At 41.2% G+C, this 27,251-nt stretch overlaps 1 protein-coding gene across 2 annotated transcripts in view; it reads right to left on the minus strand.

Moving 5' to 3' along the window:
* The window catches only part of IQSEC1 (IQ motif and Sec7 domain ArfGEF 1), a 691,123-nt gene extending 665,294 nt beyond the window's left edge, over positions 1–25,829 (minus strand). For both annotated transcript variants that reach the window (XM_086938999.1, XM_086938992.1), the window contains exon 1: positions 25,628–25,829. In XM_086938999.1, the coding sequence (XP_086795125.1) occupies positions 25,628–25,650 (23 nt within the window). In that variant the 5' untranslated portion in view covers positions 25,651–25,829. The remainder of the gene's footprint in view (positions 1–25,627) is intronic.
* Between the last annotated feature and the right edge of the window lie 1,422 nt (positions 25,830–27,251).

Genomic DNA, 27,251 nt, shown 5'->3' on the forward strand with positions numbered 1-27,251 from the left:
CCGCCCCACTGCTGCTTCCAGGTAGCAGCCGCCAAAGCCCACATTCCTCTTAGGTTGAAGCCACAAGGAAACCCTCAATTAACTTTTGCTCAACCCTGGCTTAGCTTGGCACAGAGCAGTCAGATCTGAGAGTCCAGGTCCTGGGTCAAGGTTGTTGGAGCCTTCTGTACCTGAGGTTCTAGTCAGGAGGCCAGCCAACTACCCCTTGGAGTCACTCTGGGGTCCTGGGTTCAACAGATGTAGGTCTAGTCCTTCTCACCCAGGCAAGAGGGCATCAGCCATAAGGCAGAGCGCAGCAAGGCAGCAGTCTAGCAAGGCAGTAGTCCAGCATGGCAGGAGTCTAGTACAGTAGCAATCTTTCAGAAGCACAGCAGTCGTTCTTCCTGCCAGAGTATTCACAGGTCCGGAAGTGTACTGAAATGGTGGTGTCTGAGGTCCAATATTTATGCCCGGTTGTGCCTTTGAACTGGGAAGAAGCTTCTAGAGGTTTCCCTTTTATGTCCCCGAGCATCATACCTTACCTGGTTCCAGACTATCTACAGAGAGTATGTAGCCCTGTGTGTGGAGGTAGTACACAGCATATTCAATTGTAAATAGGGCTGGGTCTGGCTCTGGCTTCCCATCCTACCAGTGATGGTCTATCCAGTCACACTTAAGCTCTCTATAATGTGTATCTGTCTAGGAGGAATACAAAAAGCCCAACTGTCAGCTACACCCAGTCATCTAATCCAGAGACAGGCCACAAGCACTAAATTGCTAAAGCAGGAAAGTGGCAACTTTCTAAAAGTGGCATTTTCAAAATTGTAATTCAAAATCTGACTTTAACATGACTTAGAATTTTTCAAAGAAATTCCATGACACCAAACATGAACTGGTAACCTGTTGCCAATTGGAAATAACAGCTTATAAAATGTAATAAGGTAACCCCAATGCTATGCTATGAGAGGGGTAGGCCTTGAAGTAGTAAACAATTAATTTAAGAGTTTTACATTACTAAGACATGTAAAACTAAAATGTACATGTCCACCTTTTAAGTACATTGCACCCTGCCCTCCTGAGTGTCCAGGATCTATCCTAGGGGTGAATACATATGCTAAAAGAGAACAGTTGGGCCTGGCAAAACGTAAATTTGCCAGGTTGAAATGGCAGTTTAAAACTGCACACACAGGCTGCAATGACAGGCCTGAGAAATGTTTAAAGTTATACTTAAGTGGGTGGCACAACCAGTGCTGCAGGCTCACTAGTACCATTTAATTTACAGATCCTGGGCACAGGCAGTGCCACCTTACTGGGAACTTACAAGTAAATTAAATATGCTAATTGGGGCTAAGCCAATGCCACCATGTTTTAGGGAGTGAGTAAAAGCACTTTAGCACTGGTTAACAGTGGTAAAGTGGTAAGGTTTGCAGAGTCCTGAGGCCAGCAAACATGGAGATGGAAGCAAAATGTATGGGGGAAGAACACCCTAAGTCTGACAGGTCTGACAGCAACCAACTGACTGAACATAATTGACCAGGCTCCCCTGGGGTGGCATTGCAGAAGTTCTTGGAGGGCACAACGGATGATTGCTGCCATCTTGCACTGCTACAGTACTTCCATATTACAGGGAAGACCATAGACATTTCCTTCTCCAAGTCTTTTTCCATTGGCGCACTTTCGGGTTTCAATGTGTTCTCAAAGGGTGTTCTCACATTTGTGGAGGAGAAATGCTCATTGCAAAGGAGGGTACTCCTTACCCACTGTGTCTGTGTCAGATTGCTGATGAGCATGCCTGATGAAAACAGGGCCTCATAATGTACACTGTTTGACACCTAGGAAGTAGCATAAAGTTAGTGGTACTTACACGGGTGCCTATTACCCTGGACGAGGAGTTGTGGGGGCCTCCTTCGCCCCTCATTTGGGTATAGTTCCACTCATCATCCTGCTTGAAACTCAAGCCAGTGCTCTGGCAGTGAGAAACACATATACATTTTCGAACCACAGCTATAGCTCTCTGTGATGTGCTCTTTCCAGCACAGTAGCAGTCTCATGAAGTTTGCACTTAGGTGGAAAGAGAATTTTGTTTTCTAGAATCTGGTGCATGAATCTAGTCTGTACTGAATGCACCTGATTAGTGTTTTCCAAACCCAAGATAACCAACTTTAATGTTAGAACCAACGATTCCTGGTAAAACATAACTTCTCCTAGCTATCCTGTCTGACCTGATTTACACAGTAAGTTTTTCCCCCTTCTATAATTCATGCCTGCACCGGTCATGAAAACAAACCAACTCATCTCACCATTTTAAAATCCCAAGCAGACATCTGCAGTTCAAAACTTTATAAATAAATAAATGATTACAATTCTAGCCTTGATACCCTGCTCCCTTTCATAAACAGGCTTACAAATGCCTCCCTATTGGGTAACATCTTACAGAAGTTAAAACACTCAGTTATCGCATAAACACTAAAAAGACTGAAGATGGATCCAGAAGCCATGTCCGGTTGCAGTCCGAGATGACACCTCATCTTCCCTACAGTGAAAACCCAGCAGAAATGGCAGTCACAACAGACCTCTCTACACACCTAGACCACGTGGGTCTTCTCAGTGACGTAGGGCTGGCTTCTAACTTTACAGTTGGACTGAGTCCACTAAGCTAAATATAAGATGAGAGTAATGAGTAAGAAAATTATCTGGTAAGCAATTCTGTGGCTAGCAATTCTGAAAAAACAGTTGTATTATCTGCTCTCCCTCACCCTCTATCCTTTATTTGCCCCCCTTTTTGCTACAGGAGTCTTGCCCATTTAAACAATGTGACACAGAAATTGAGAAAAGTTATAAAACTTTGAGGCTTTATCACCCTCGAGCTTTATGCAAAATAACATTAAAGATAATTAATGGGCTCACAAGCAAAGGGAATCGAATGAACAGAACAGAGATAAAGTGCAGACTGGGAGATGGACTGCAATGGCGTTTAAGGACGTGTTAACTCTCTATAACCGGGCATCCGTAGTCTTCTAGCCTGCAAGGACCATATCTTTTTGGAATACCTTCTTTTTTCTCATCAGTAGTTTCTATGATCATCTGACAGAAGAATACAGACAGGTTGTCAAGGAAGGAGTATGCCAGAAAGATTGGAGCAAAAGTAACAACACAAATGAAGATGCTACCTCTGTGTTAGCAAATGCATAGTCATGTCACACCACCTCCAGTTCCTGACCCATTCTGATTAGATGCCTAAAACTAGCCCTTCCACATTACCGAGTCAACCACTGACATTCTCCTTTGAGGCTTTCAACTCCGATTAGCATTATGAGACCACGGTTCAGAATCACCTTCATCTATACCTTAACTAATAGTGCTATGGGGATACCATTGTGAACACTTTCTAAATGCCAACCCCAAGCAAATACATAAAATAAATACCACACTTAATCAGAATAACATTACTATAGAATTTGAGAACATTTAAATCTTCTCATGATGGATAAAACTGAGGGCAAGGGTATTACAGATATACGTACAAAATGAACCCTGTGTCAGATACTTGCTATGTAATAAGATTGAATTCCTATGTGGCAAAGGCTGCTGTGACAGATGAATGAGGCTGAGGGAGATAATAGGTAAGAGGGTTGGATGTGCTCCTGCTTGATGGGCCTATCCAGCGCATTCACTGGTTGACAATAGGGTAAACATCAATATTAGCAGCACTGATATCTGATTATCCAATCCAACTAATGACTTCCAGACTAATCAGAGATCAGTGGGTACTATTATTACAAATCTGGTTGCATGAGCCTGAAGAAGATTAAGAAGCTACGCTAACGTAAGTACATTTGGAAATGTTTCTACCAACATTTTCTACTTGAACTCGGAACAATTGCCAACTCATATGAATGAGATAATACGTTTTCTAAAGAGCAAAATGAAAGTATTTATTATATTTAGGGATAGCTCACGGAGGAGAATGGTAAGCTTTATAGTGTCTATTGAACAATCAGCTGTAGACAACTTTGACATACTTATCTTAAGCTTAGATACAACCAACAGGAAATAAATAAGTGAGCTTCAAACAACCTCAATAAATCATAATACATTCAGAGACTGGTAATTCAAAAACGTTTTAAGGATAAAATGCTGAAAAGTATTGAAGGATTGAGGTATTCATTTGTTTGACAAAGAAAATGGCCGGGCCAGCATATGAGGACAGTAAATATACAACCAATAATAATTTCCCACATTGGATAAACAGGAATTATGTTCCAAAAGTCTGAGGAAAACTAGTGTGTAATGCTGCAGTCAACTGAAGACACGGTAGTAAGGAGAAATGGAATAAACTACATAAAAGACTCAGAAACAAAATAGTCACTTCAATAAGATGAAGATGAAAAATGACACCTTTGAGAAGGAAAGAGTAGGACTTCATGTATTGATTTGACCTTGTGTCTGCTTTTTGCCCCTTGGAGTTTCTTTACAGTCAAAAATCTACTAGGTACATTTCTAAATCAGTTGTTGAACCTGTCTCTGAACAAAAGCGACCAGTTGGAACACATGATGGTCATCACAGATGGGGCAAAGATTGCCAGTAGTACTAACCTCTTAAAACTGGAATATGCTTGCAGGGAACATCTATGATGTAGGCCTCAGGATACTTGACAAACAACAGCTATATCAACCACGGGTGTTAAATGAGGTAGTGGTGAGCAAGGTTAATAATCTGGACACTTCTCCCTACAGGGCTAGAGGCCACGCAAAAAGAGAACCACAAGCAAAATGTCACCTGACACTGAAACTGGTACACATTTTGATAACTTAAAAAGTTTGGAAATAGGCATTGCCAAGGCTTATTTGTAGAGATTTATTTCTTAAAAAGAATACATCAAAGACTTCATCGGCATTTATCTTTTTCTACTGTAACCTTTTAAAACCAGTTGTCCAGTAACATTAAAATTGTGTGCTTTTGGTGATAGTCCATTTTAATATTCAACATGCAACATAGTTGTCCTGTCATTTCCCTTGTTCTACATTCAATCCCACAACCACTTCATCATATTTATTGCTCACAATGCAAAGGTTCTATTACATAATGTGATCTGGTGTTCCAGGTAGCAGTCACTTCCATTATTTCTTGTTTTAGTTTTGTGCTATTCACCTTGTACAGAGAGGAGCCATACATCTGCTTGTTCTATACGTATGTTGGGCTTTCTTTAACTATATGGTTTGCATAGTGTTATGTTAGATCCGGATATATTATACAGTTAACCTGTCTTACAGAACTTACCATCAGCACTTTACATTGCTAAAAAACGACAGTTTACTGTTTTATCTGTTAACCCTTATGCGCAAAATCCAGGAGTTGTTCAACAGTAGTAGGTTCATCTCAGTTGTGCTTCTTCATTACTTACAACAGATTGCCCTGTGTGTCCTTTACCTTTATTAATTGTGGCATCTTAATTTTAATGTAGCACTTAATAGCACTGTTCTGTCCTTTTTTCTAAGCACTACAAATAACAGGTATTACAGGTACCCAATGTAATGATGTTCAATGTATAATTCTCAAAAACAAGAAGGGGTGAGTTGATCTCAATGGAACATAAACATGTGATCTGCAGATGACACAGGTGTTAGAACCAAACACTTAACTTGCTGAGCTGTTGTGCCAGCACCTCCAATTTCACAAAGTCTCTTATCTTCTTCATATCACCCCCCCTCATCAAGCCTAATTTCCTCTTGAGTTGCCATTTGAGAGAAACTACAGAGATTTCTACCTATTAGGATTTTGTCTTAAGTTTGTCTTAAGACAGACTTAAGACAGACTTAAGACAAAATCCTAACTTAAGTCTGTCTTAAGTCTGTCTTAAGTTTGTCTTAAGACAAACTTAAGACAAAATCCTAACGTCTGTGAATACCAAAAGTAGTAAGTTTAGGATTTTGTCTTTAAGTTAGTTCTGTGAATCGGGCCCAAAGTCATCTATGCATAGATTGGCAGCACAGAGATGGCCTTGCAGCACACCCACCGAGATGCTTGATTCCCTTATGCAGAGTAGTGTCATGTAAACTTGCATTCTAACTCATTTGTTTCAACCCACTACCAATGTTGTTTTTAATTGTAGGAATGCCCACTAGCGTTTACACTTTTATGTTGATTTAAATAATCTCATTAAGTATTTCTCATCACCACTTCTCACCACATTCCACTATTACTTTGGCTAAAGGTTTACGATCTCAATCAGAAAGTGTAGATCTTATTTTAGTTGTTTTATTTCAGCATTCCACTTCAGTTATTTTCTATTTTACTTCAAGAATGGATATTGCCTAAAATGTGTAGTAAACCAATGAATTGGAAGGACATTCTTTAGAGACCTCAGCATCATCTAATACTTTGGTCGAAGAATTGCTGAAGGTTCTGTAGAAAAATCAGTTCTCCAAAGACACATAGGCACCCATAGGACAGAGAGAGCTTGTTCTGTCCTCGAGCAGGGCTTTCATGTTGATCCACTTCACTTCTTTGTCAAAGTCCTTTAAAGGACTTAAATGCAATGTCATTACACTTTTTAGCTGTGAAATTTAAATGGTGCCCTACAACCTTGCAGTGACATTTTAATATGTTCATGATATAAGTTAGCAGAGACCAACTTAACTTTATGATAGAGAAATGCATATAATTCAAATATACATAAATAAATGCATTACTCTTTTGTGTCATACTTTCATACAACAAGGAATCAATTTGATCCATTTAAAGTAACTCACTATTATCCATATGCACAGGTCTTCAGCTTTCCGTATTAGAGATTGTACAACATTTGTGTTATGAATGATGTTTACACAGTCATTTACGAAGCATGGCTTTTATTGTATGTTTGCTACAAGTAAATAGTAAAGTGTGACAGAGATGTAATCTAACGTTCGCATGGTGACTGGTTGCAGATGAGAATGCAGTTGAATATGAATCTATGTAGTTAGCTGTTCATATGAAAGAGGAATGTGTTATATGCATCAGGGGTGTATGTAATTGATTGTTGACCTTCTGTATGCTTTGGCTGCATGAGTGCTTCTTTCTGATTGGACATGATGTCTCAGGAGTTCAGGTGTGGAGCGTGTGGAGAGAGATTGTTCGGGTCCTCTCCATCTTTAAGACATCAGTTAATAGGATGAAGTAGCACTCCTTTACTTTAAGCTCTATTCTATGGACTTTCTTTTTCCCATGACAGAGGACCTTCAGCATTGTGACCTCACCTAAGCCAAAGTCTAGTTGTATACTGACATTGAATTGGGTAAGATGTCAAGACCTTATATGTAGGGATTAACAGCCACATGCATCAACAGAAGGAATTGCGATTCCTAAATAGCGATTTTTAAGGAATCGCTATTTAGGAATCGCAAAAGCCTATGCATGTAGGAATCGCTATAAAAATAGCGGTTCCTACACATTCCTTAATTGCTACTCGCAAGTTGCGAGTCGCAATTAAGGAATGCTGTCCCATTCATTCCTATGGGCCTCCAGGCCCATAGGAATGAATTGGAAATTGCATGAGCAATTTGCGAGTACCAGTAGGTACTCGCAAATTGCTCATGCAATTTCAATTTCAAGGGTACAAGGGTGTCAAAAGGGCATGTGTGTGCGCAACATGAAACTTTGAAAAATGCACAAAAGTGCATTTTTCAATGTTTTTTTAAATTACCATGAAGTTCAACTTCATGGTAATTTGCAACTCCTATTAGCGAAATCTAAATTTTTTTACTTTGATGCATTGCATTTAAGGAATCTCAATTTGGGATTCCTTAAATGCAATCGCAATTTAAGAAATCTCAATTTAGAGATTCCTTAAATTGCGATTTTTGCATTTGGGATGATGCATCCCAAATGCAAAAATATTGGTCGCAAAGGGGCAGATTCTGAGAATCTTCCCGTTTGCGACCGGTTTTAATATGAGGGTGCATTCACAATTATCAATTCCTAATATTGATGTAATGTTAAACAGCATATATGCACCACACCTTACATCTGTAGATTTTATGTACTGAAAATCAAATATGCCCAAAATAGATCTGCTTTGTGACCAGAAGGGGCTTTTTACCCAATATTTAGAAAGATTTGAAGCAAAGTCCTCTTAGTGTGTAAATTTCATTAGATAACCCACAATAAAGCAGAGATATCAAGTTGTTCTCTAAATATATGGTCCTTCATTTTGACTAGGGGGCTGGGTTGAACAGAAAAACTTTTCAGCGTAATTCACAGGTGTGTAGGCATGCTTCCGGGGTTGAAGTATAAAGTGCAAAAACAGTGTTTAATAATTTGGTTCTGTTATCAAGCAATTTTAGGGCACTGTTAAACAGAGGGCTAAAAACAAGCACATGAGCAGAATTGGGGCTCAAGTCGAGGTTACTTTTAGTCTTAAATTAGGCATACAAATGGTAGTTACACTACCATTAACTTCTAACTCTTTAAAAAAAATTTCATCTGGGAGCTGTGTCCATTAGTTACTTGAAAATCACCTTTAGGTTGATAAGAGAGCCGTCTCTGTTTGCTTTCATGATAGAGTTCAATACAAAATGTTGTAAACCCTTTAATCTGCATTCATAAACTCCATAAGCAAAAGAAAATAAAAAAATGTGAATGTGCAATAATACCACAATCATGAGAAAGCACCAAAATGTAGTTCAGAGAACCACTCACATTCTCTGTTTCAATGTGACCAGTATCAGTGGAGAATGGAAGTGACATAATATACCATTTCGTCCCCGTGCAATACTACAGGAAATGAGATCATGCAGCCTTTGATTCCTAATTAAGTTATAGAACGTAAAACGAAAAACGTGCTATGTATGTAAAATGATTGAACAATTTAACAGCCTTAGGGAAGCCCACGAGTCACAAGGTTTCAGCCAAACGTCACAACAAAATGACGTTTCAGTCAGCAGCTAATGTTCAACTGAATGCCTCAAATGTAGACAGAGGTTTTATTTTGCAGCACACTTTTATGCAGCCATTTCCATAAAAGCCCAGGGTTATTACACACATTTTTTTGACGAGAAAGTGTGACATATTGCAATTCCCAGGAGCAGAAATCATAAATATTCTTAATAAAAATGCACGCCACTTTATCTGGGCTTGTCAGAGGCTGTCAGGCTCAAGATACCTCAGCCCAGCCCTCTAGCCCCAACCTCATGGGGATTTTCCCTTCTGTTTCATTAGCCAATAGAAGCAGCCGACCTAAATTTCTCTCAATCTCAAACATTTCTCTGTAGCCTTCCCCCAGTATCATTTCCATCTGTCCAGCGTCCTCAAGCACTTTAATGTGGCTAACAGGTGACTTCATGGTATGATATACCAACTAAAAACTAAAGAAAATAAAAAAAGATACCTCATAGATCAAGTATGATGTGACACAACAACATTATGATTTCTGGAATGATGTTTCATAGTGGTCGTGTTACAGTATTATATAATTCTATTATATTAATATTTTATATTTCATATTATAAGATATGAACTTTCCCCTATTTTCAGGATATTCTCAACATACTTTTCAAAGCTTTTTGACTAAAAGTGACATTTATGGGTAGATAAGACCAAAAACCTTTAGCGTCCTGTTATGTTGAAAGGGTCTTTTGGCATTATTTGCTTTGGACAAGATGAAATATCTTGTGAGACCAGGCATTCTGTGACAAAAATAATTGTCCTTTCCACAAATATGTAAAATAATGTGGTTTATTTCCAAGATGTAACAACTCAGCATCAACGGTCCAGATAGATCAGGAGTCCTGGCCCGAGTGACCAGTCACACTCCAACATTCTATGAGCTCATGAATTCCACATAGTAACATTCTTAACTAAATTACAACACATCTCCAGTACCTGAAATTAAATACAATAAAAATATAAAAAATGAAATAATAAAACAAGAGCAATACCATACAGTGTGAAACTACAGAGAAAATAAATTTGTAATCAATCTAAAACATAATCTCTGAACTTCACAGGCATATTCCTAGATTTTTGAGGGAAACTCTTGCTTTCTCAGAGAGATAACTTTCCTCTGTAATGTGCTTCCCATTAACATTATAATCTCCATTCGTCGGATTGCGTATATCCATAGGTTCCTTCAAACATTTCACCAATCTTGACATGCTCCACATACATCCTGTATTGACTTTCACAACATTTTTCCTAATGGACACAATTGTGAAAGGACCAATGTAAGTATTTCTACCCTTCAAAGTATGTTTTGGATTTTTCAAAAAAAACCCTATCACCAATGTTCCACTTCTTGTTTTTAACAATCATCCTGGAGTCATAACTAACTTTATATTTATGTTGATATTCTGATATCCTTGAACGTCTTGCTTCTTCAGAAATTCCTGCACTACACTTGTGGTGTATATAACGCTGTTTTTTGATGAACAATGTCATTATCTTTAAGAAAATCATGCATCTCATGAGATACAAATTGTACACCATTGTTGGTGACTAGAAACTTAGGTACACCTTCAGAAGCAAACACATCTTTGAGAAAGTCTATAACAATCCTTGTGTTCAGAGAAGGAACACGCTTCGTGACTACCCACTTTGAAGTATAATCAACAAGTTGAATAAAAAAACACTCATAGGACGGTAACAAATCAAAAGGTCCCATGTTGTCCAATCCTAACTTTGACCAAACAAAATCAGGAATCTCAACCGGGGATAACGGTGCACGACTAAGAACATGCGATTTGTCACTCTCAGTACAAGTTACACAATCGTTCACAACTCCCTCTATCATGTGATCCATACCAGGCCACCAGTATCTCTCCCTTACCCGAGCTTTAGTAAGGCTCTGTCCCAGATGACCTTCATAGGCAGTGTTAATGATTCTGCTCCTGAACTCAATTGGTGGAACGACCCTATCTCCTCTCATGAGATTCCCACATATAAATGAGAGTTCATCCCTCGCAGTCCAGTAGTGCTTTCATTTCCTGATCTAGAGTTTTATACTCTGGTCAACCTTGGTTGATCCACAACTTCAGTGACAACAGAATATCATCTTTATTCACACCATCTGACGATTCATCTCTCGACAAGGTAGACTCAGCAATCCAGCATACACGCTCAATCTCACTCACTGTGGATGCCTCCTCCACAGGTAGTCGAGAGAGACAGTCAGCAGATTTGTTGGTGGACCCATATGTATATTGTACCTTGAAATTATACTCTTGTAAACCCTCACTCCAGTGCTTGATTCTTGGTGTAATATGTTCACTATGTCGACATGAAAAGATCTGAATTAAAGGATGATGATCTGACCTCAGTAGAAAAGGAAATCCCCGAAGATAAAATTTGAAATGTTGTACAGCCCAGAATACACTCAAAGCTTCCCTCTCAACACAAGAATAATTTCTTTCTGCATCTTTGAGTGCTCTCGACACAAACACAACTGTTCTCTCTTCACCCTCCACTACTTGAGAGAGAAATGCACCCAGTCCTTTGAGACTAGCATCAGTAGTCAACACGGTTCTATTATTGACATCAAAATGTCCTAACGTAGGCATTTTCCCAATATCACTTTTAATGGTATCTTTTAAAAGCTCTCTGACATTCCTCCGACCAAGAAAAATGTGATCCCTTTTTAAGCAGTGCTCTAATGGGTTCTGTCACACAAGCAAATCCTTTTACAAATTTAGAATAAAATTCAGCAAGTCCTAAGAATGACCCTACTTGCTCCTTATCTGTTGGCCTGGGAGCTTTCACTACACACTGAGCAAGTTCCGATTTCGGTTGAATATCATCACCTGAAATTACATGACCCAAAAATGAGACAGTTTCCACACCAATGCAACACTTTTCCTTTTTCACTGTTAAACCTTTTTCTCTCAATTTTTTCAAGACCTTCATTAAAGTCTTACCATGCTCTCCCCTACTCTTACCATAAATCAAAATGTGTTCTTGGAAAAACATGATGTTGCTTATGCCTTCTAAAACTTTTTCATGACCCTCTGGAAGCATGCTGCTTCTGACGCTAATCCAAAAGGCATTCTTAGGAAACGGTAAGCTCCCATAGGTGTCACAAATGAAGTAAGGTGTCTTGACACTTTATGTAAGGGAATCTAGTGATACGCGGACAACAAGTCCAATACACTAAACACACGAGCTCCCTTAAGTGTGCGGAGTGACTCAGAAATGTTGGGCAGGGGTTGGCGGTCCACCCAAATCCATTCATTCAAACTCCTCAAATCAACATACATTCTGACGCTAGTACCACCATCCTTCGGGGCCAAAACAATGGGGGCCAACCATTCTGACGCTTCTATCTCTTCTATAACTCCCAACTTCAATAGCTTCTCCAACTCAATCTTGATTGGTTCCATCATCATGTTAGGTACCTTTCTCACCTTGTGCACACACGGTATAACACTCTTCTTAAGAATTATACAGTGCTCAAATCCCTTCAGACAACTTAGATTGTCCGTAAAGACCACAGGAAACTTCTTGAAGTACTCTCCACTTTGATTACCTTGCACATTCTTGTCACTTTCACAATCCACTAACATGACCTGATCCTAACAGGTCATCTAACATTCTATGACGTCATGAATTCCACATAGTTACTTTCTTAACTAAATTACAACACATTCCCATATGCCAACACCCTGTACAATATTCAGTGGCGTGGAAAGAGTCAGGAAACCTCACCCAGAGGAGCAAGCGGGCATATTTAATATAACAATCTCAAAACCAACAATTTTCTGATATCCTCGCTGGTACAGACAATGACTACACGTACGTGCTTTTGTGAACTAAGAAGTACAGGTATCTTGCTAACCAGTCCCTGGAAGGCATTACCAACGATCAATGAAAACAAACCCATATAAATGGAAGGAGCCAGCGAGAGGGAATATAATTGCATTTTTCCTAGCCTTCCAAAGAGAAATATTTTCATAAATGGATTTCTCATTTGAACTGCGCTTATGTCTACAGTTGACAAGCTGTCTATAACTCTTTTAAAAATTCGATATAAAACGTACAAAAAGAATGTTAGGTCATTGTTTCTTTATTTATGACAACTGCTTGGGAATAAGAATTCTGTAAGGCGAAAAATATATCTACTCCTCATTCACAATGACTCCGTACAATGTCCAGTTTGCTCATGCGTAGGAATCCCCATCCTTTTGTAGCGATATGGGTGCTATGGATTATAGCTTAGGCGTGCATGCAATAATAATGTTGGTCCCAGCGGTGAAGCAAACTGAAAGCCAGACACAGAAACAGATTCATCCCAGCAGAGAACCCAGTTAATAGGAAAGTGTGTCATAGTTGTAGAATTGAATCGAACATGAGGCCGAGGAAATTCGGCGATGAAGGATGGGAGCATCCATTTCAGATGTATGTGTTTGAGACGTAATCAAGGTCCTAAGAGTGCACATAACACACACAGGCAAATATTCCATGATTGCAATGTGAAAGTTAATATAGCCTTAGAGTCTGCCGTTGTGGGGTCCACCGGCCATTAAAGGCCCGCTCCAGCGTTAAACAAGGAAGCTGCCCTTTAGTGGCCTGTAGAGCCCACTACAGACGGCTCTAAGGCTATTAGGACATTCCACCCCTAGAGGGCAGAATGTTCTAATTTGTAAAACAAAGGCTTCACGGAGCATGAGGGGGTTTAAATCCCCTTGGGCTCCATGAGGTCTTTGTTAAACATTGCAATGTTAATACTCTGGGCTTCTACCAGCCATTAGAAACCCTGAGCACTCAATTGTTTTCAAAGGAGCTCCCAACATTCCAGTGTTCTAATCAAGTTTATGGCTGAGATGTCAGTTGCTTGGAAAGAACGAATCAACCATCCTGCTGCATTCTGCACTAACTGCAAATCACCTATTCAGCTTGCACTTGGTAAAGAGCCCGACTTTACTGTCCTCAGTGGTCTACCTTTTAAAAAATATCCCATGGAGAATTTGATCAATCCAGCCTCTTCAATAAACAACTTTTACATCTATTTATAGTTTTTCTGATTGTTTATCAGCCCACCGGTTATAATGCCAGAGCATGTGTATATTCCTGGCGCCAAAGTGTGTGCCTTATACAACAGAACATCATCTTGTGAAATTTAGGGAAAAAATCTAAAGAAATATATTGGGGCTTTTTGCAATCAAAACAATTAGAAGGAGACCATACATTATAAGCATGAGGTCAGCTCATGCACACAAAAAGCTCCTGAGCTAAATAAAGCGTGTTAATGAGCTCATGTGATAAATGTCCTTTAATCTATTGAATCCCTTAGACACCTTACATAAATATTCACCCTCTGTGGCTTTAAATCATGGTGCGTGATAAATACCCCACTATTCATTGTATTTAATAGCATTCTGTGCTAAATATAAGCTGTCCTTTGTTGTCACTAGGAGACTGTGACAAATACCCAACATTAATTGTGGCCAAAAGGAGACTATGACGAATATTTCACTACCCAATAGTCAACAAAACCCCTGTACTAGATGCAATCTATCAACTATTGTCAACGGGTGTCAGTGACAAATGCCCCACTCACAAATTCAGCAAAAGGGAGACAAGTGAAAAAATGTCACAACCCACTGTACAGTATTCAACTAGATACAAAAACAATATCCTTCCTTATGAATAAGATGCAATCACACATTACCCAATATTTTGTGCATTCATTCCTGATCTGTATCTGTTATAGAGTGCTATGTGCTAAAGTGCCTTCAATGGCACAGATTTATGGTCAAAAACTGGTGAAATACAAAAATGCCCCAAAATTATCACATTTCGATTACAATATGTTGTGATGACGCTGGACGCTGGTTCAATTTGAAGAAGTTTATTTCAGTGGTCACGGGGTTTTGGAGCCAGCAACACGCAGCAGCTCCACCAGACACAGCTCCCAGTCCCAACTACTCTTCAAGAGACTGCATTCCAATATCACTTGGCAACAGATCAACATTCTAAGTGGTAATATCATCCCATCTTAACATACCTAACTAATTTCCTCCTAAGAACAAAACAAACTATATACATACTACACAATACTTCGTGCTGAACAGAGAAACATTGTTAATAAATGCAGAGTGAAGAAGATGATTTTGAGAAAAACCTGAAAGAGCTGAGTTGGAACAAAATGGGTTTCACACTTTGGCATGTTTTAAGGTAGTATCATATGGCACATGGAAGAGGTGCAGCGATGAGTTTAATAAAACAAGAAAGATAGGTAGGTTCATGGGCACACCTGTGGACAAGCAATGGTCAATGGAAATGGATGTAGAGTCAAAAGGAAACAGTGGAAGGTTGTGAGACGGGAAGGAATAAAGGGTGTGCCAGGAATTTAGGAGAAGGTAGATGTGAGCATTTAAAAGCAAGTAAATTGATAATAGGGAAATCACAAAAGATAAAGAATAGAGGAGGCACAGAATTTGAGAAATGTTAGAATGAGTCTTTCATGAAGGATTGTAGTAAATGAAAACACGAGAAGAGGACAAATCTTAAGGATACCGTAGAGCTCCAGATGCATTTTCTAGGGCAGTAGTTCTTGAGGACCCTTAGAGGTCTGCGAGACCTACTCAGGCTTTCCCTGACCATGTTACAAAATTAAATACTTTTGAAATGAATACATTAACCCCTTCGAAGCTAATGACGAGCTGGGCTCGTCATGGCGCTTACCTGCCGTGCGCGGATGACAAGGCCAGCTCGTCATGATTAATGATCATTTTGGTTTTTCAGCACAGGACGGGAAAACGCCTAGCAGCCATGTGGTTAAAAGTAATAAATTACATACACAAATTAAGAAGCAATGGTGAAAATGTGAAAACTTTTTCTATATTAGATTGTGAATGAATCCCAATTTCTCAAAATGTGAGCATGTGTTTGTGTGTATTTGTCTTTTTTGTATTTTATTTGAGATTCCATTAATATAAATTGCTCAGGCCAGGTTTCTCTAGCTTCCAATATTGACTTAGTGGGGGTACTCGGTTTCCAATAATGATTCCGTCGGTGCAGTGGCATTGTGAACCCCCCACTTTCTTAAAAGTGGGGGTAGTGTTGACAATTATAGTTATTTATGGGCCTGGCCTGTCTGAAGCACTGCAGACAAAAGCTCTTAAAAAATCAAATGTAAAGGAAAACAATAATGGAGATCAGGGGTTAACCACAGCAAAGGAAGTAAGAGAAAAGAGAGGGAATGAAAGAGAGGGCGAGAGGGTTGGAAGGAAGAACGAAAGAAAGGACATTTGAAAGTAAGGAAGAAACTGTGAATGAAAGGATGGATGCAAAGGTAAAAGGGCTGATGGATGGAAGGGGAAAACAAGATTTGCATTGGTGGGTGAAAGAAAGTGTCTAGAATTATGAAAGGCTGGATGGATGAATGGGTGGATGGATGACTGGATGGCTGAATGGAAGGGTGAAAGGATAGACAGGTGGATTGCTAAAAGGACAGTGATTTGATGGGTGGATGGATGGAAAAAATATGGATGAACGGTTGGATGTGTGTGGCAGGAGATGGATGGACTGGTGAAAGGATGGGTGGAAACATGAAAAGATGGATGGGTGCATGAAAGTTAGGATGGAGAGATAGGTGGAGAGAAGGCAGTATGAAGAGACCTCTTCTAGAGGGGGTAGAGTTTACTTGCTTCACTCACTTGATTCAGAGGAATGAATCAAAGAGTGGAGTGTTTTCATTTTCTAGCTACTCCCTTGAGTGGGGGCCCACAGAGGTCAAAAGGTTAAAACCATTGTTCTAGAGCTAGCAGGAAAAAACAGTGATGGGTACTGTTCTCTAACTAGTGCGGGCAACTGCAACTATGACAAGGCTGCTCAGTAGTGGAAGGATGCTGAGTCAAGAGTTTCTTCCAGCAGAGCAGCAGTGACAGAAACCTGGCAGTTCACCCACCTCTAAATGATGCAGGTGATTTTGCAGGAGGCCCTTGGAATCTAGAAAGGGCAGAAGAAAGGCTGAGAGCAGAGTGGGGGAGGTACATTTTTGAAGCATAATAATAATTTGAGTAGGCAGCCGAGATGTCACTGTTAATCACGTCACTGTGAGAAAAAAGGTATCACCGTCTGGGCTGGTCTATGCAAACTTTCATGTAATTGCAACGTTGGCATAGATATGATCTTAAATATGGTGATATATGTCCTAATGCTATTTAAGGCTTGCAAAATGTGTCTGTATGGAAAAACTCAAAAACTGACAAACTAAAATCACTGTTTGGTAGTATTAGGTCAGGTGTCCGAGTAGATGTTCAGGTAGGCTGGATCATAGTCCATGTTTTAGGTAGCCACATAAAATACATTTACATATAAGGAAATAAATATTACTCATTGTGTTAATATGAAAGTCTAAGGACACCCCTTTTTCAGAGTCTAAAAGCAAAGAATCAAGCGAAACCCAGAGTGAAAAAAAGAAACACTAATGGACTATGACATAATGGGTCCTGTTCATAAGATAAAGCTCTTACCTGTGTGTTTAGGGGACTACCTTTACGCTTGGTTGATCTTGCATACCCTGACAGAGCGGGATCACAGAAATAAAGCCACTTCCAGTGGGGAACCAGAAAATTTGAAACATGAGGCCTATTTTTAACACATCACTTTTATAACTCCTCCACTGCCCCCTGGCACTGCGGTTCACTTATGGAAGAGGTGGGAGCCAGCGGTACCCTTAGATGCACAGGCCCTCAGCAGCGCCCTCAATCCTCCTAATTTGTGCACCTGGGCAGTGGATTACCCCACCCGTGGAGGTTGACGACGAAGAACATTTGCATGGGATATATCTCCATTCACATGCGCTCTGACATCTATGAGGACACCAACACGGGACACACTGTGTCAGGTAGGTGTGAGCCTGTCACTGTGGTACATAGTTCAAAGAACAAGGGAGCACCGCAAGTCAGCACTCGACACTCACTGCTGACAAACGCATAGCAGATACTAGCAGACAAGCGACTGAAGTTGTCTGTTGCATCCGGCGTCTTACTACCTCTGCTAAGACCCAGACATCCCACTAAATGTATAGCTTAGGTGTAATAACTAATATACCATGACAGATCATAATTACTACATCTACGACAGGTAAGTTTATTCCACTGCAAACCATGTCACCTTTGTTCACTACTACAGAACTCCCACATTAGAAGAACGGTGGAGTTGAGATGTATCAGTCGCTCAAACTTTCGATAGAGCGAAAGGTGTGTGGGGGAGGGATGTGATCAACGGTGAGGTGTTAAGAGGTGCACAGACAGAGACAGAGTGAGATAATCAAGGCAGGCACTGCAGAAAGGCAAGTCACAGGACCAGCTGATGCTTCATTGATCATAAAGAGGGTTTCGGCTCAATTCTCTTCGGCATTGACTCTGAAATCAATATTTAGATTTGGCGACGCCAAAAGAGCTCAGCAGCAATGGCATGGACTCAGGCAGGAGAATCAAAATTTGGTGTGATGCTTCGAGATTTGACCATAATAAAATCTGTAATCAAATGCACAGGGTTGGCATATATAACGCATTGCACGCATGACCTGTCTTGGCATGTCACCTCTCATCCATCTTGTATTAACTCTTTTTTTATGTTGTTTGCTCTTGGTCAAATGGAGCAACCTGTTATCTTCTAATGTACGCATTGGAAGCTAAGTTGCAGGCAGCTATATTCTACATTATGTCACTCCAAAGGCTATTTAAAGAGAAAGGCAGTGCGCACGGGAGTGACATAAAAAACCCACGCTTGGCTATAACATGAGGACCACCGGGAAGCGGGCGCGGCGCCTACATAAACAGCACACCCCGCCACAACACGGATGGAGGGGACCCAAGCCGCTTCTGCGGTAGCAAAACACTGTCATCCGTCACTGCCTGCGTCCCAAACGCTCCATTCCGCGCGCCCCGATTCCCACGAGCGAGCTCTCGCGCGCCAGGCAAGAGCGCACGAGGACCAGAAATCCGGCATCATCTTGACAGTCTGGGCCTGGGGCGCCGAAGGAAATGACTGTCTCATGCCGACGGAAATTAGAATACAGCGCTAGGTGCTGGAAGAGCCTTGATAAGGTATTAATAAACAGCTTCTGCTCACGCGCTGTATTAAAGCAAGGAGTGTTCGCATAAGAGGCAATGCTATAGTGCCCTCTACGAATCCTTGCCTTCTTTCTGCGAGCCACGTTTAATCACTCCCGTCAGAACCGCTCGTCCGCCCTTTCTCTTTTTCCTTACTTCATGGTGAAAGCATGATCTATGCATCATCACGCACGATTCGAGCTAAAATGTAGGTTGCTGTTATTCTTCTCAGACATGTAGATAGCCAAGGTCGGTAACTGCTTCCTAATATGTCTCCTTCTCTGAGGTTGTTTGGCCTTCCCTTCCGTTGTTGGAGGGAGGATGGGTAATACGTCGTCATCTTTTCTTTTCCTTCATATACTTTGTAATAATGATTTGATTCTTCATGATTTTAATAACTGCTCTTTGAATTAATTTCACAATAAACAAGCACTGGCAAACCCAATAGGTCAGGTCTATGCAAGAGTATTTATTGGCTTTGCCAATGTGTTTTAGCCATGTTGTACATCAGCGCGGCTGCTGTCCAGCATGGCTAAAAGTTAGTGACGTAGAGGAGAGCGGTGTGGAAAGGCGTAGAGTGGGATAGTGAAGAGTGGAGTAGATTGTAGTACAGTGGACTGGCAGAGAGTGTCGTATATTGGAGTGGCATAGGGTGTAGTCACGTAGAGTGTCATACAGTGGAGTGGCATAGAGCAGAGTAGACTGGGGTGGAGTGCATTGGTGTAGAGTGTTGCAGAGTATAGTGGCATAGAGTGCAGTGGCATTAAGTGCAGCAGCATTGAATTCAGTGGCGTACAATGCAGCCAGTGGAGATTATAGTGGTGCACAGTAGATTGCAGAGGTGCAGAGTGTAGTGGCGCAGAGTGCAGTGGCGCAGAGTGCTGTGGCACAGAGTAGAGTGGTACGGAGTAGAGTAGAGTGGCATAGAGTGGTGAAGAGTGGAGTGGCGTAGAGTTGAGTGACGCAGAGAGCAGTGGCGCAGAGTACAGTTGAGTGGCATAGAGTGCAGTGACGTAGAGTGCTGAGTAGAGTTGAGTGGCATAGAGTGAAGTGGCATAGAGTGGTGCAGAGTAGAGAAACATAGTGTGCTGAAGAGAAGAGTATAGTGCCGTAGAGTACAGGTGCATAGAGTAGTGAAGAGTGGAGTGGTGTAGAGTTGAGTGACGCAGAGAGCAGTGGCGCAGAGTGCAGTGACGTACAGTGCAGAGTAGAGTTGAGTGGCATAGAGTGAAGTGGCATAGAGTGGTGCAGAGTAGAGAAACATAGTGTGGTGAAGAGAAGAGTATAGTGCCGTAGAGTGCAGTGGCATAGAGTGCAGTAGGGTAGAGTCCAGTAGCATAGAGTGTAGTAGTAGTGCAGAGTAGAGTGGCGTAGAGTTCAGTGGGGGAGAGTGCAGTGTTAAAGAGTAGAGTGTCAGAGTGTAGTGGTGTAGAATGGAGTAGAGTGGCATTGAGAGAAGTGGCGTACAGTACAGTGACTCAGAGTAGAGTGCAGTGGCGTAGAGTGCAGAGGCATAGAGTGTAGTTGTGTAGAGTACATTAGTGTAGGGTACAGTGGTTAAGAGTAGAGTGACACAGAGTACAGAGGCATAGAATGGAGGGGCGCAGAGTGGGGTAGAGTTGTGTAGAGTGCAGTGTCATAGAATGGAAGATTGTAGAGTAGAGTGGCGTAAAGTGCAGTGGCGTAGAGTAGATTTTTTCAGAGTTGAGTGAAGTGGCGTAGAGTGGAGTGATGCAGTGTAGAGTGCAGTTTCATAGAGTGGCATAGAGTGTAATGGCAGAGATTCAAGCGGTGGGTGTAGAGGGCAGTGGCATAGAGTGCAAAGTATTGAAGAGCAGATTAGGGTGGTGTACAGTAGATTAGCGTAGAGTGCGGGGGCATAGAGTTGAGTGTTAAAGAGTAAAGTGCATTGGCATAGAGTGTATTAGCATACAGTGCAGTGGCATGGAGTGCAGTGCTGCAGGGTGGTGTAGAGTGGAATTGTGCTGATTAGATTGGTGTGGCCAAGACTGGAGTGATGTTGAGTGCAGTGGGAAAGAATGCCATGGTTTAGAGTAGAGTGGTGAAGAGTGCATTACTATAGAGTGAAGTGGTGCAGAGTGCAATGGAGTGGTGTATAGTGGAGTGATGCAGAGTAGAGTGCAGTGGTGCGGAGTCATGCAGAAATGTGTGGAAGAATACAGTAAACACGGATAAAGCAACAAGAGGGGCACACTGATTATGGCGAATCTATAGCAAATAAAGCCAGCAAATCGAAAGGCAGAAATGTGAGATACAAACCACAAAGCCAATGGTAACCAACGGGTGGAATGCATTCCTAGGTCAACTTTCTGAAAGCCCCAAGATGTCTTTAGCAAACCAGACAGCTGCGCTCTCTGGTAGGATGTGGCCTAAAAACGGGTTTCTAACAATATTAGCAGTATTTAATGGTCTTCTAGAACTCAAAAAAAGATTTTGGGAAATGCATTAAACCTTTTACAAACGAATTTCTTTAGGTGATTTAGTAGCAATGAATTACAGACATGATGTGCATTCTCATGAGTTCCATGATGTTAATAAATAATTCATCTATACTTGCTTATATGTACTTGCCTTCAAGATACTTTGGTAGTCGTTATTCTGGTCATGATATTTTGACAGTACAAAACTCAGTGTTGTTGTAGAACACCTATCTGGGGACGCATTATTTATGGCAGTGCACCCCTGTGCTGAGCGAACCTTCAGGTTGTAATGAGTTTAGTAAACATGTCTGCATGTTAAGCGTGTTCATTGTTTTAATCCCAGGTGTCTATCAAAATAAGCACATTTCCAGTTCACTTGCTTTTAGAAAGGGGACAAAAAATGGCTGTTTCGCTGATGATGGTGGGATGGAGGGGGGTGGGGGCAGGAGCGGTGGGATGGGGGTAGTTGACTATGTCCCTTCTTGGCTCCTTCAGATTTAATGACCGCCATTATAGCGCCATTCGGGTGGAAATGATGGCATAGTGCTTTAGAGGTCATGAGTTCGAATTCTGGCAAGGTCAACTCAGATTTTTGAGGTTGGTGAAATCAGTAACATGAAAGTAGGTACTAATAAATGTCGTGATTTAATGTGCTCAGAAACGGTAGATGGGGGCATTATTATTCCTTGAAGCAACACTGCCTTAAACATCATTTTTTGGGAACGGGACTATTAAAGTATGATTTTTGCTGCAAATGTATAAACATAAATCATTTGCAACTTGCTTCTCAAGCAGACGAGGGGAGCATTGGGAGGAATCAGCCCTGAAAAGAGGAACCTGGTGATACACGTTGAAGGCGAGGTATGCTAATTAACAATTTGCCACATCAACATACCAGCACATTGCAGATGATGAACATAAAATCAAGCACAGAGCATGTAACCATGCGGCAGTTGGAAAATAATGTACCGTTTAATCACCAGAGACATTTCACAAGTAGCTGCGTAATGGCAGGCTGAGCATCTTCAGATAGGTAAAAGCGACTGGGAAAACAGACCGAGCCATAAAATAGAACCCCGATTCCACAGTAAACAGTGATGACACAGTGGATTCAAACTGGAAACAGTCAGCTCTGCCTGGGTATAGATGTCTGTTTTTCCGCCTGCTTGTCTGCCTGCCTCCCTGTCTGCCTACCTCTCTGTGTGCCTGCCCACCTGTCTGTCTGTCTGGCTGGCTATCTATCTATCTATCTATCTATCTATCTATCTATCTATCTATCTATCTATCTATCTATCTATCTATCTATCTATCTATCTATCTATCTATCTATCTATCTATCTATCTATCTATCTATCTGTCTGTCTGTCTGTCTGTCTGTCTGTCTGTCTGTCTGTCTGTCTGTCTGTCTGTCTGTCTGTCTGTCTGTCTGTCTGCCTGTCTGCCTGCCTCCCTGTCTGCCCACCTCTCTGTGTGCCTGCCCACCTGTCCGTCTGTCTGCCTGTATGCCTATGTATCTCATCAATGTGCTTATCTGTCAGACAGTCTATCTGTTTGTCTAACCTTGTCTATACCTTAACACTCTGGCTGGCTATTGCCCAGGTCTGTTTATCCTTCTGTTCCATATCAACTGGATTTTCCATCACTATAATCGCTACTATGGTACCTATTTGTCCCTCTGTGTTTCTATGACATTCTTTGTATTTACCTACGTCGGTCGGTCCATTTCCTAATCTATATACCTATATTTTGTAACTTATAGCTCCTTCACTCAATGTTGCCATCCCTATTTCCGACTATCTATCTATCTATTTATCTATCTACCTATCAATCTATCTATCTATCTATCTATCTACCTATCAATCTATCTATCTATCTATCTATCTATCTATCTATCTATCTATCTATCTATCTATCTATCTATCTATCTATCTATCTATCTATCTATCTATCTATCTATCTATCTATCTATCTATCTATCTATCTATCTATCTACCTATCTATCTCTCAACCTGTAGGCCTCTCTATCTAAAGCATTAACTTAAGTATGATTTTATTTTCTTTCTATTTGATATATTAGATGCCAACATCCTATGGTAATCTGTAAGTATTTCCAAAGCAATTCACTGCTGGGTTAACATTTATAGCCTTGGTCCCATGTTTCGGATTATTGCAGAATATTTGGGCTTTAGCACATGGGGCAGTACTGGACCGGTTATTCATTGAAGGGGCGTCTTATTAGATGTAAATGATAAACAATAGATTGGTTCTCCAGATCTGATATTAAGTATAGCTCCAATGAGTTAAGTGTAATATATATATATATATATATATATATATATATATATATATATATATATATTGATTTTAGAGCATTCTGGGTTCTCTAGATCTGATTTTTGCATACTACTAATGACTTAGGCTAGAAGTGGGTTCTCCAGATCTGATATTGTCATTTTATGCATTGCTCTGGTGAGCTGTGGGTTCTCTTCATATGAAATCAGTATTTTACCTACAACTTGAATGAGATCAGGGTTTCCAAGACATTATTGACATGTAATTTATGGGTCAAGTGAAGTGAAATATTCCAGAGTACAGCGAAGCTTTGCACGATGAAGGTGGGGATCGTGTTAAGAATATTCCAGCAGTCAAGACCTTCGAACAGAGTCACGATGGACTCTCTGTCAACTCTTCAGGTTGATGTCATCTCAAAATCACTCCTCCGGTGAGTCCCTGCTTCACAGCCAGACAGCACCCAGACAGAACATGTGTGCGAGAGCACAGTATGACGCGAGATTTATCTGACATCTGTCACATTCAAAAGAACGACGATCTCCTAAAACCAAGCTGTCATTCACTAATTGAAAATATCACCACCAGCTCTTGTGCCAGCAAGGACATCCCCCGCTGGCCTTCACGCATACATGCGCAGGAGCCTTGTGAAGGCGCTGTAATGTACATATGGAAACAGTGTCAGCCCTAACCTCATGTATGGAAGGAAACAGATGCTCACATACATTTCACCCCCTTAATTTGCTTCCCCTACAAGCACCAAGGAATTCTTATTTTTTACACGTGGATGTAGCACATCCCTGGAGACGCCAAACATCACATCGCTGCCTAACACCACAGATCAAAGCCTCTTGTCAAAAATGTCAAAGGTATCATTTTTTGTCTAGGAGACTTGGCTGCCATCAGAAACTGCGACGGTCAACCTGCTACAAACCCAACTCTCGTCTCCTACCCCCATATACACAGCAACCCATCACCCCCAACAAACTATGCGACCAGTGGTCAGTGGAACCTGTGGAAAGTCATGTACAAGATCATATGCAACCATAACTGAATAATGCTTTGAAGCTGGAAGAGCAGAGTGCGAATACTGCAAGAATGTGGGCTTTTCAGTGGAGGCGTAAGAGCACCTGTACAAAACCAAAGAACCTTGTTCCCTACTAATTCACTCTAGGTCAGTGTTTACAAGAGTGTCTACAGGGTGCAAGGCTGCTTCAGATGGTTTGAAGATAAGAGTAGCACTCCCCCATCCCTCTCACCCCACAAAAAACAACCTGTCAAAATAGTCTGAGACCGTCTCTATAAATAGTCCAATTTTCTGATGTCACAAAACCCCTGGCCAGCCGGCTCAACCTTTACCCTTAGCCACTCAGCCAGCTCTCTAGTCAAATGTGACAGCGTGTACCAAGAGGTGCCAGCCGGCGCGTCTAGAGTGGCGGCTGGGTCCGCGCGCGCCTAAGAAGGTGGCTCTCACCCTGAACCATAAACACATACAGAGAGGGCACATTACACAGGCTCCAGCAGGTCAAACATGACCAATACATCCTACAGTCATAGGCAGAGCAATCTAACAAACAGATGTTAGTTTTCAAGAACCTCAAACAGCATAATTCACAACAAACCAGCCTGCCTTGCCTGGAGCAGTCCTGTCTTTTCTTCACTGATATCAAAAGCTTAGATTCGAAGTTAGACCATTATAACCCAGCTCTCAAAAACACAAGCTTCCAGCTGTGGCATTCATATTTAATAATGGAGAAAAAATGCCATATTTATCTATATTTACCACAATAATGATCTTGGGAACAACGAATCCCGCAATAAACGCAGACAAAATGCCATGCACTATAAACACCCAAAGACACAGGCAGGAAAATGGCACTTACAAATAGCACCTTCTGCAAGCCATCCTTCTGGGGGGTCAGCGCGGTGTGTCTGCGCAGCCGGAGCAGGGCAGGTCGTTTCTGTAAGGCGCGACGATAGTCCCCAAAATCGCATTCACAGCCTCCTCATGCTCATTCAAGCTTGATCACAGAGGAGCAGCACAGACAAGCCAGCCTGTGATGCAATCAGCATCAAGCTCCGCACACGATGAACCCACAGGCACTGGGGGGTTATGCATCCGAGAGCAAAATGTCTCTCTGAGGAGGCAGGTTACTAGACGTGCAAGCTGCCTGGGGCACGCCCAACCGCGTCGACGCCGCTCCCTGCTCCCTGATCATATTTTGAGAGAACGTGCATTTAGCATGCATCGATTTCTATCATCTGAGTGCCATTTCTGATTTAATAAATGAATGAAAATGTAGTAGATTTCACCATCTCTCTGCCAGCATCATAGTACAGTCCAAGGCAGGGGGAAGTGATTGGCCCTTTTATCTCCTTGGCAACAGCAGCATCTGTGAAGGCGCATAGTATTCCCTCTTCCCTGCAAAGTCACACACTCTGATATGAACTGATACAATCCTCGGAATAATGAGCAGGAAGGGGAACAACAGGAGACATCCCAGGTTCATTTTGGAGCCTGCCTCCAAGGGGAAAGTGTTCCTGTATTTAAAAGCATTTTCTCTACATCCTTCCGTTTGGCTCTGGCGCTTTTGAATAATGCAAAGCAGTTTGGGTAAACAGGTATTCAGCCACAGCAACACTGTGCTCGATTTAAAAGCTATGGTCTCTGTTTTTCTTGTTGTAACTGCCTTTATAAAAAAAAAGCCATGCATAGTTTCTCTGTGTTGATAAAATAATAATAATAATATTGAAAAATAAACTTGGCACCCCCAAACCTGACAACTACAACAACATGTTTTAAGAATTAAGGGGCATATTACCAACAACTAGCGATAATCATCACTATGTTGGCTTAGCGGCAATATTTTTATCGCTGAGCTGCGGCGATTTTTATCGCTTAGGAACCTTGCTATTATCAAGGTTTATCTCCTAAGCGATAAAAATCGGCCGAAATGCATGAATATCGCTGAAAAGTCAGCGATATTCATGCATTACCGAGCTAATGCTCTTAGCCATGTTATCCACCTACAATTGGATAACTAGGCTAAGAACTGCTCAGGGGCAGGTGTTAGCTTTTGGAGATAATCACGCTTAGCGCGAATATCTCCAAAAATTGGTAATAGGAGATAGCGATGTTAGCGACTGTTTCCAGTCGCTAACATCTTGGCACGCCCACTTTGCATGTTATTAGTGATAAATTTCACTGACATGCAAAGCGGGGTCCAAGATGGTCGCTATCTCCTACTAGCTGTCGCTAACTTGTGTTAGCGACAGCTAGGTAATAGGGAGATAATTTTATCTCCGCTTTCTTGGCTTTTAAAGCCAAAAAAGAGGAGATAAACCCCCTTGATAATATGCCCCCAAATATCTAGAAAATCTGCATTATTTATTATAAACAGCAAATTAAGACATTGTTTGTACTAGTCTGGTCTAATATTGTGGAAACTACAACCCCAGCTATTTCTTGGGTGGAAGTTTAACAAGCAACCCAATTATTAATTTAGA

Source organism: Lissotriton vulgaris, chromosome 9 (genome assembly GCF_964263255.1).
Source record: "Lissotriton vulgaris chromosome 9, aLisVul1.2, whole genome shotgun sequence".
NCBI lineage: Eukaryota > Metazoa > Chordata > Amphibia > Caudata > Salamandridae > Lissotriton > Lissotriton vulgaris.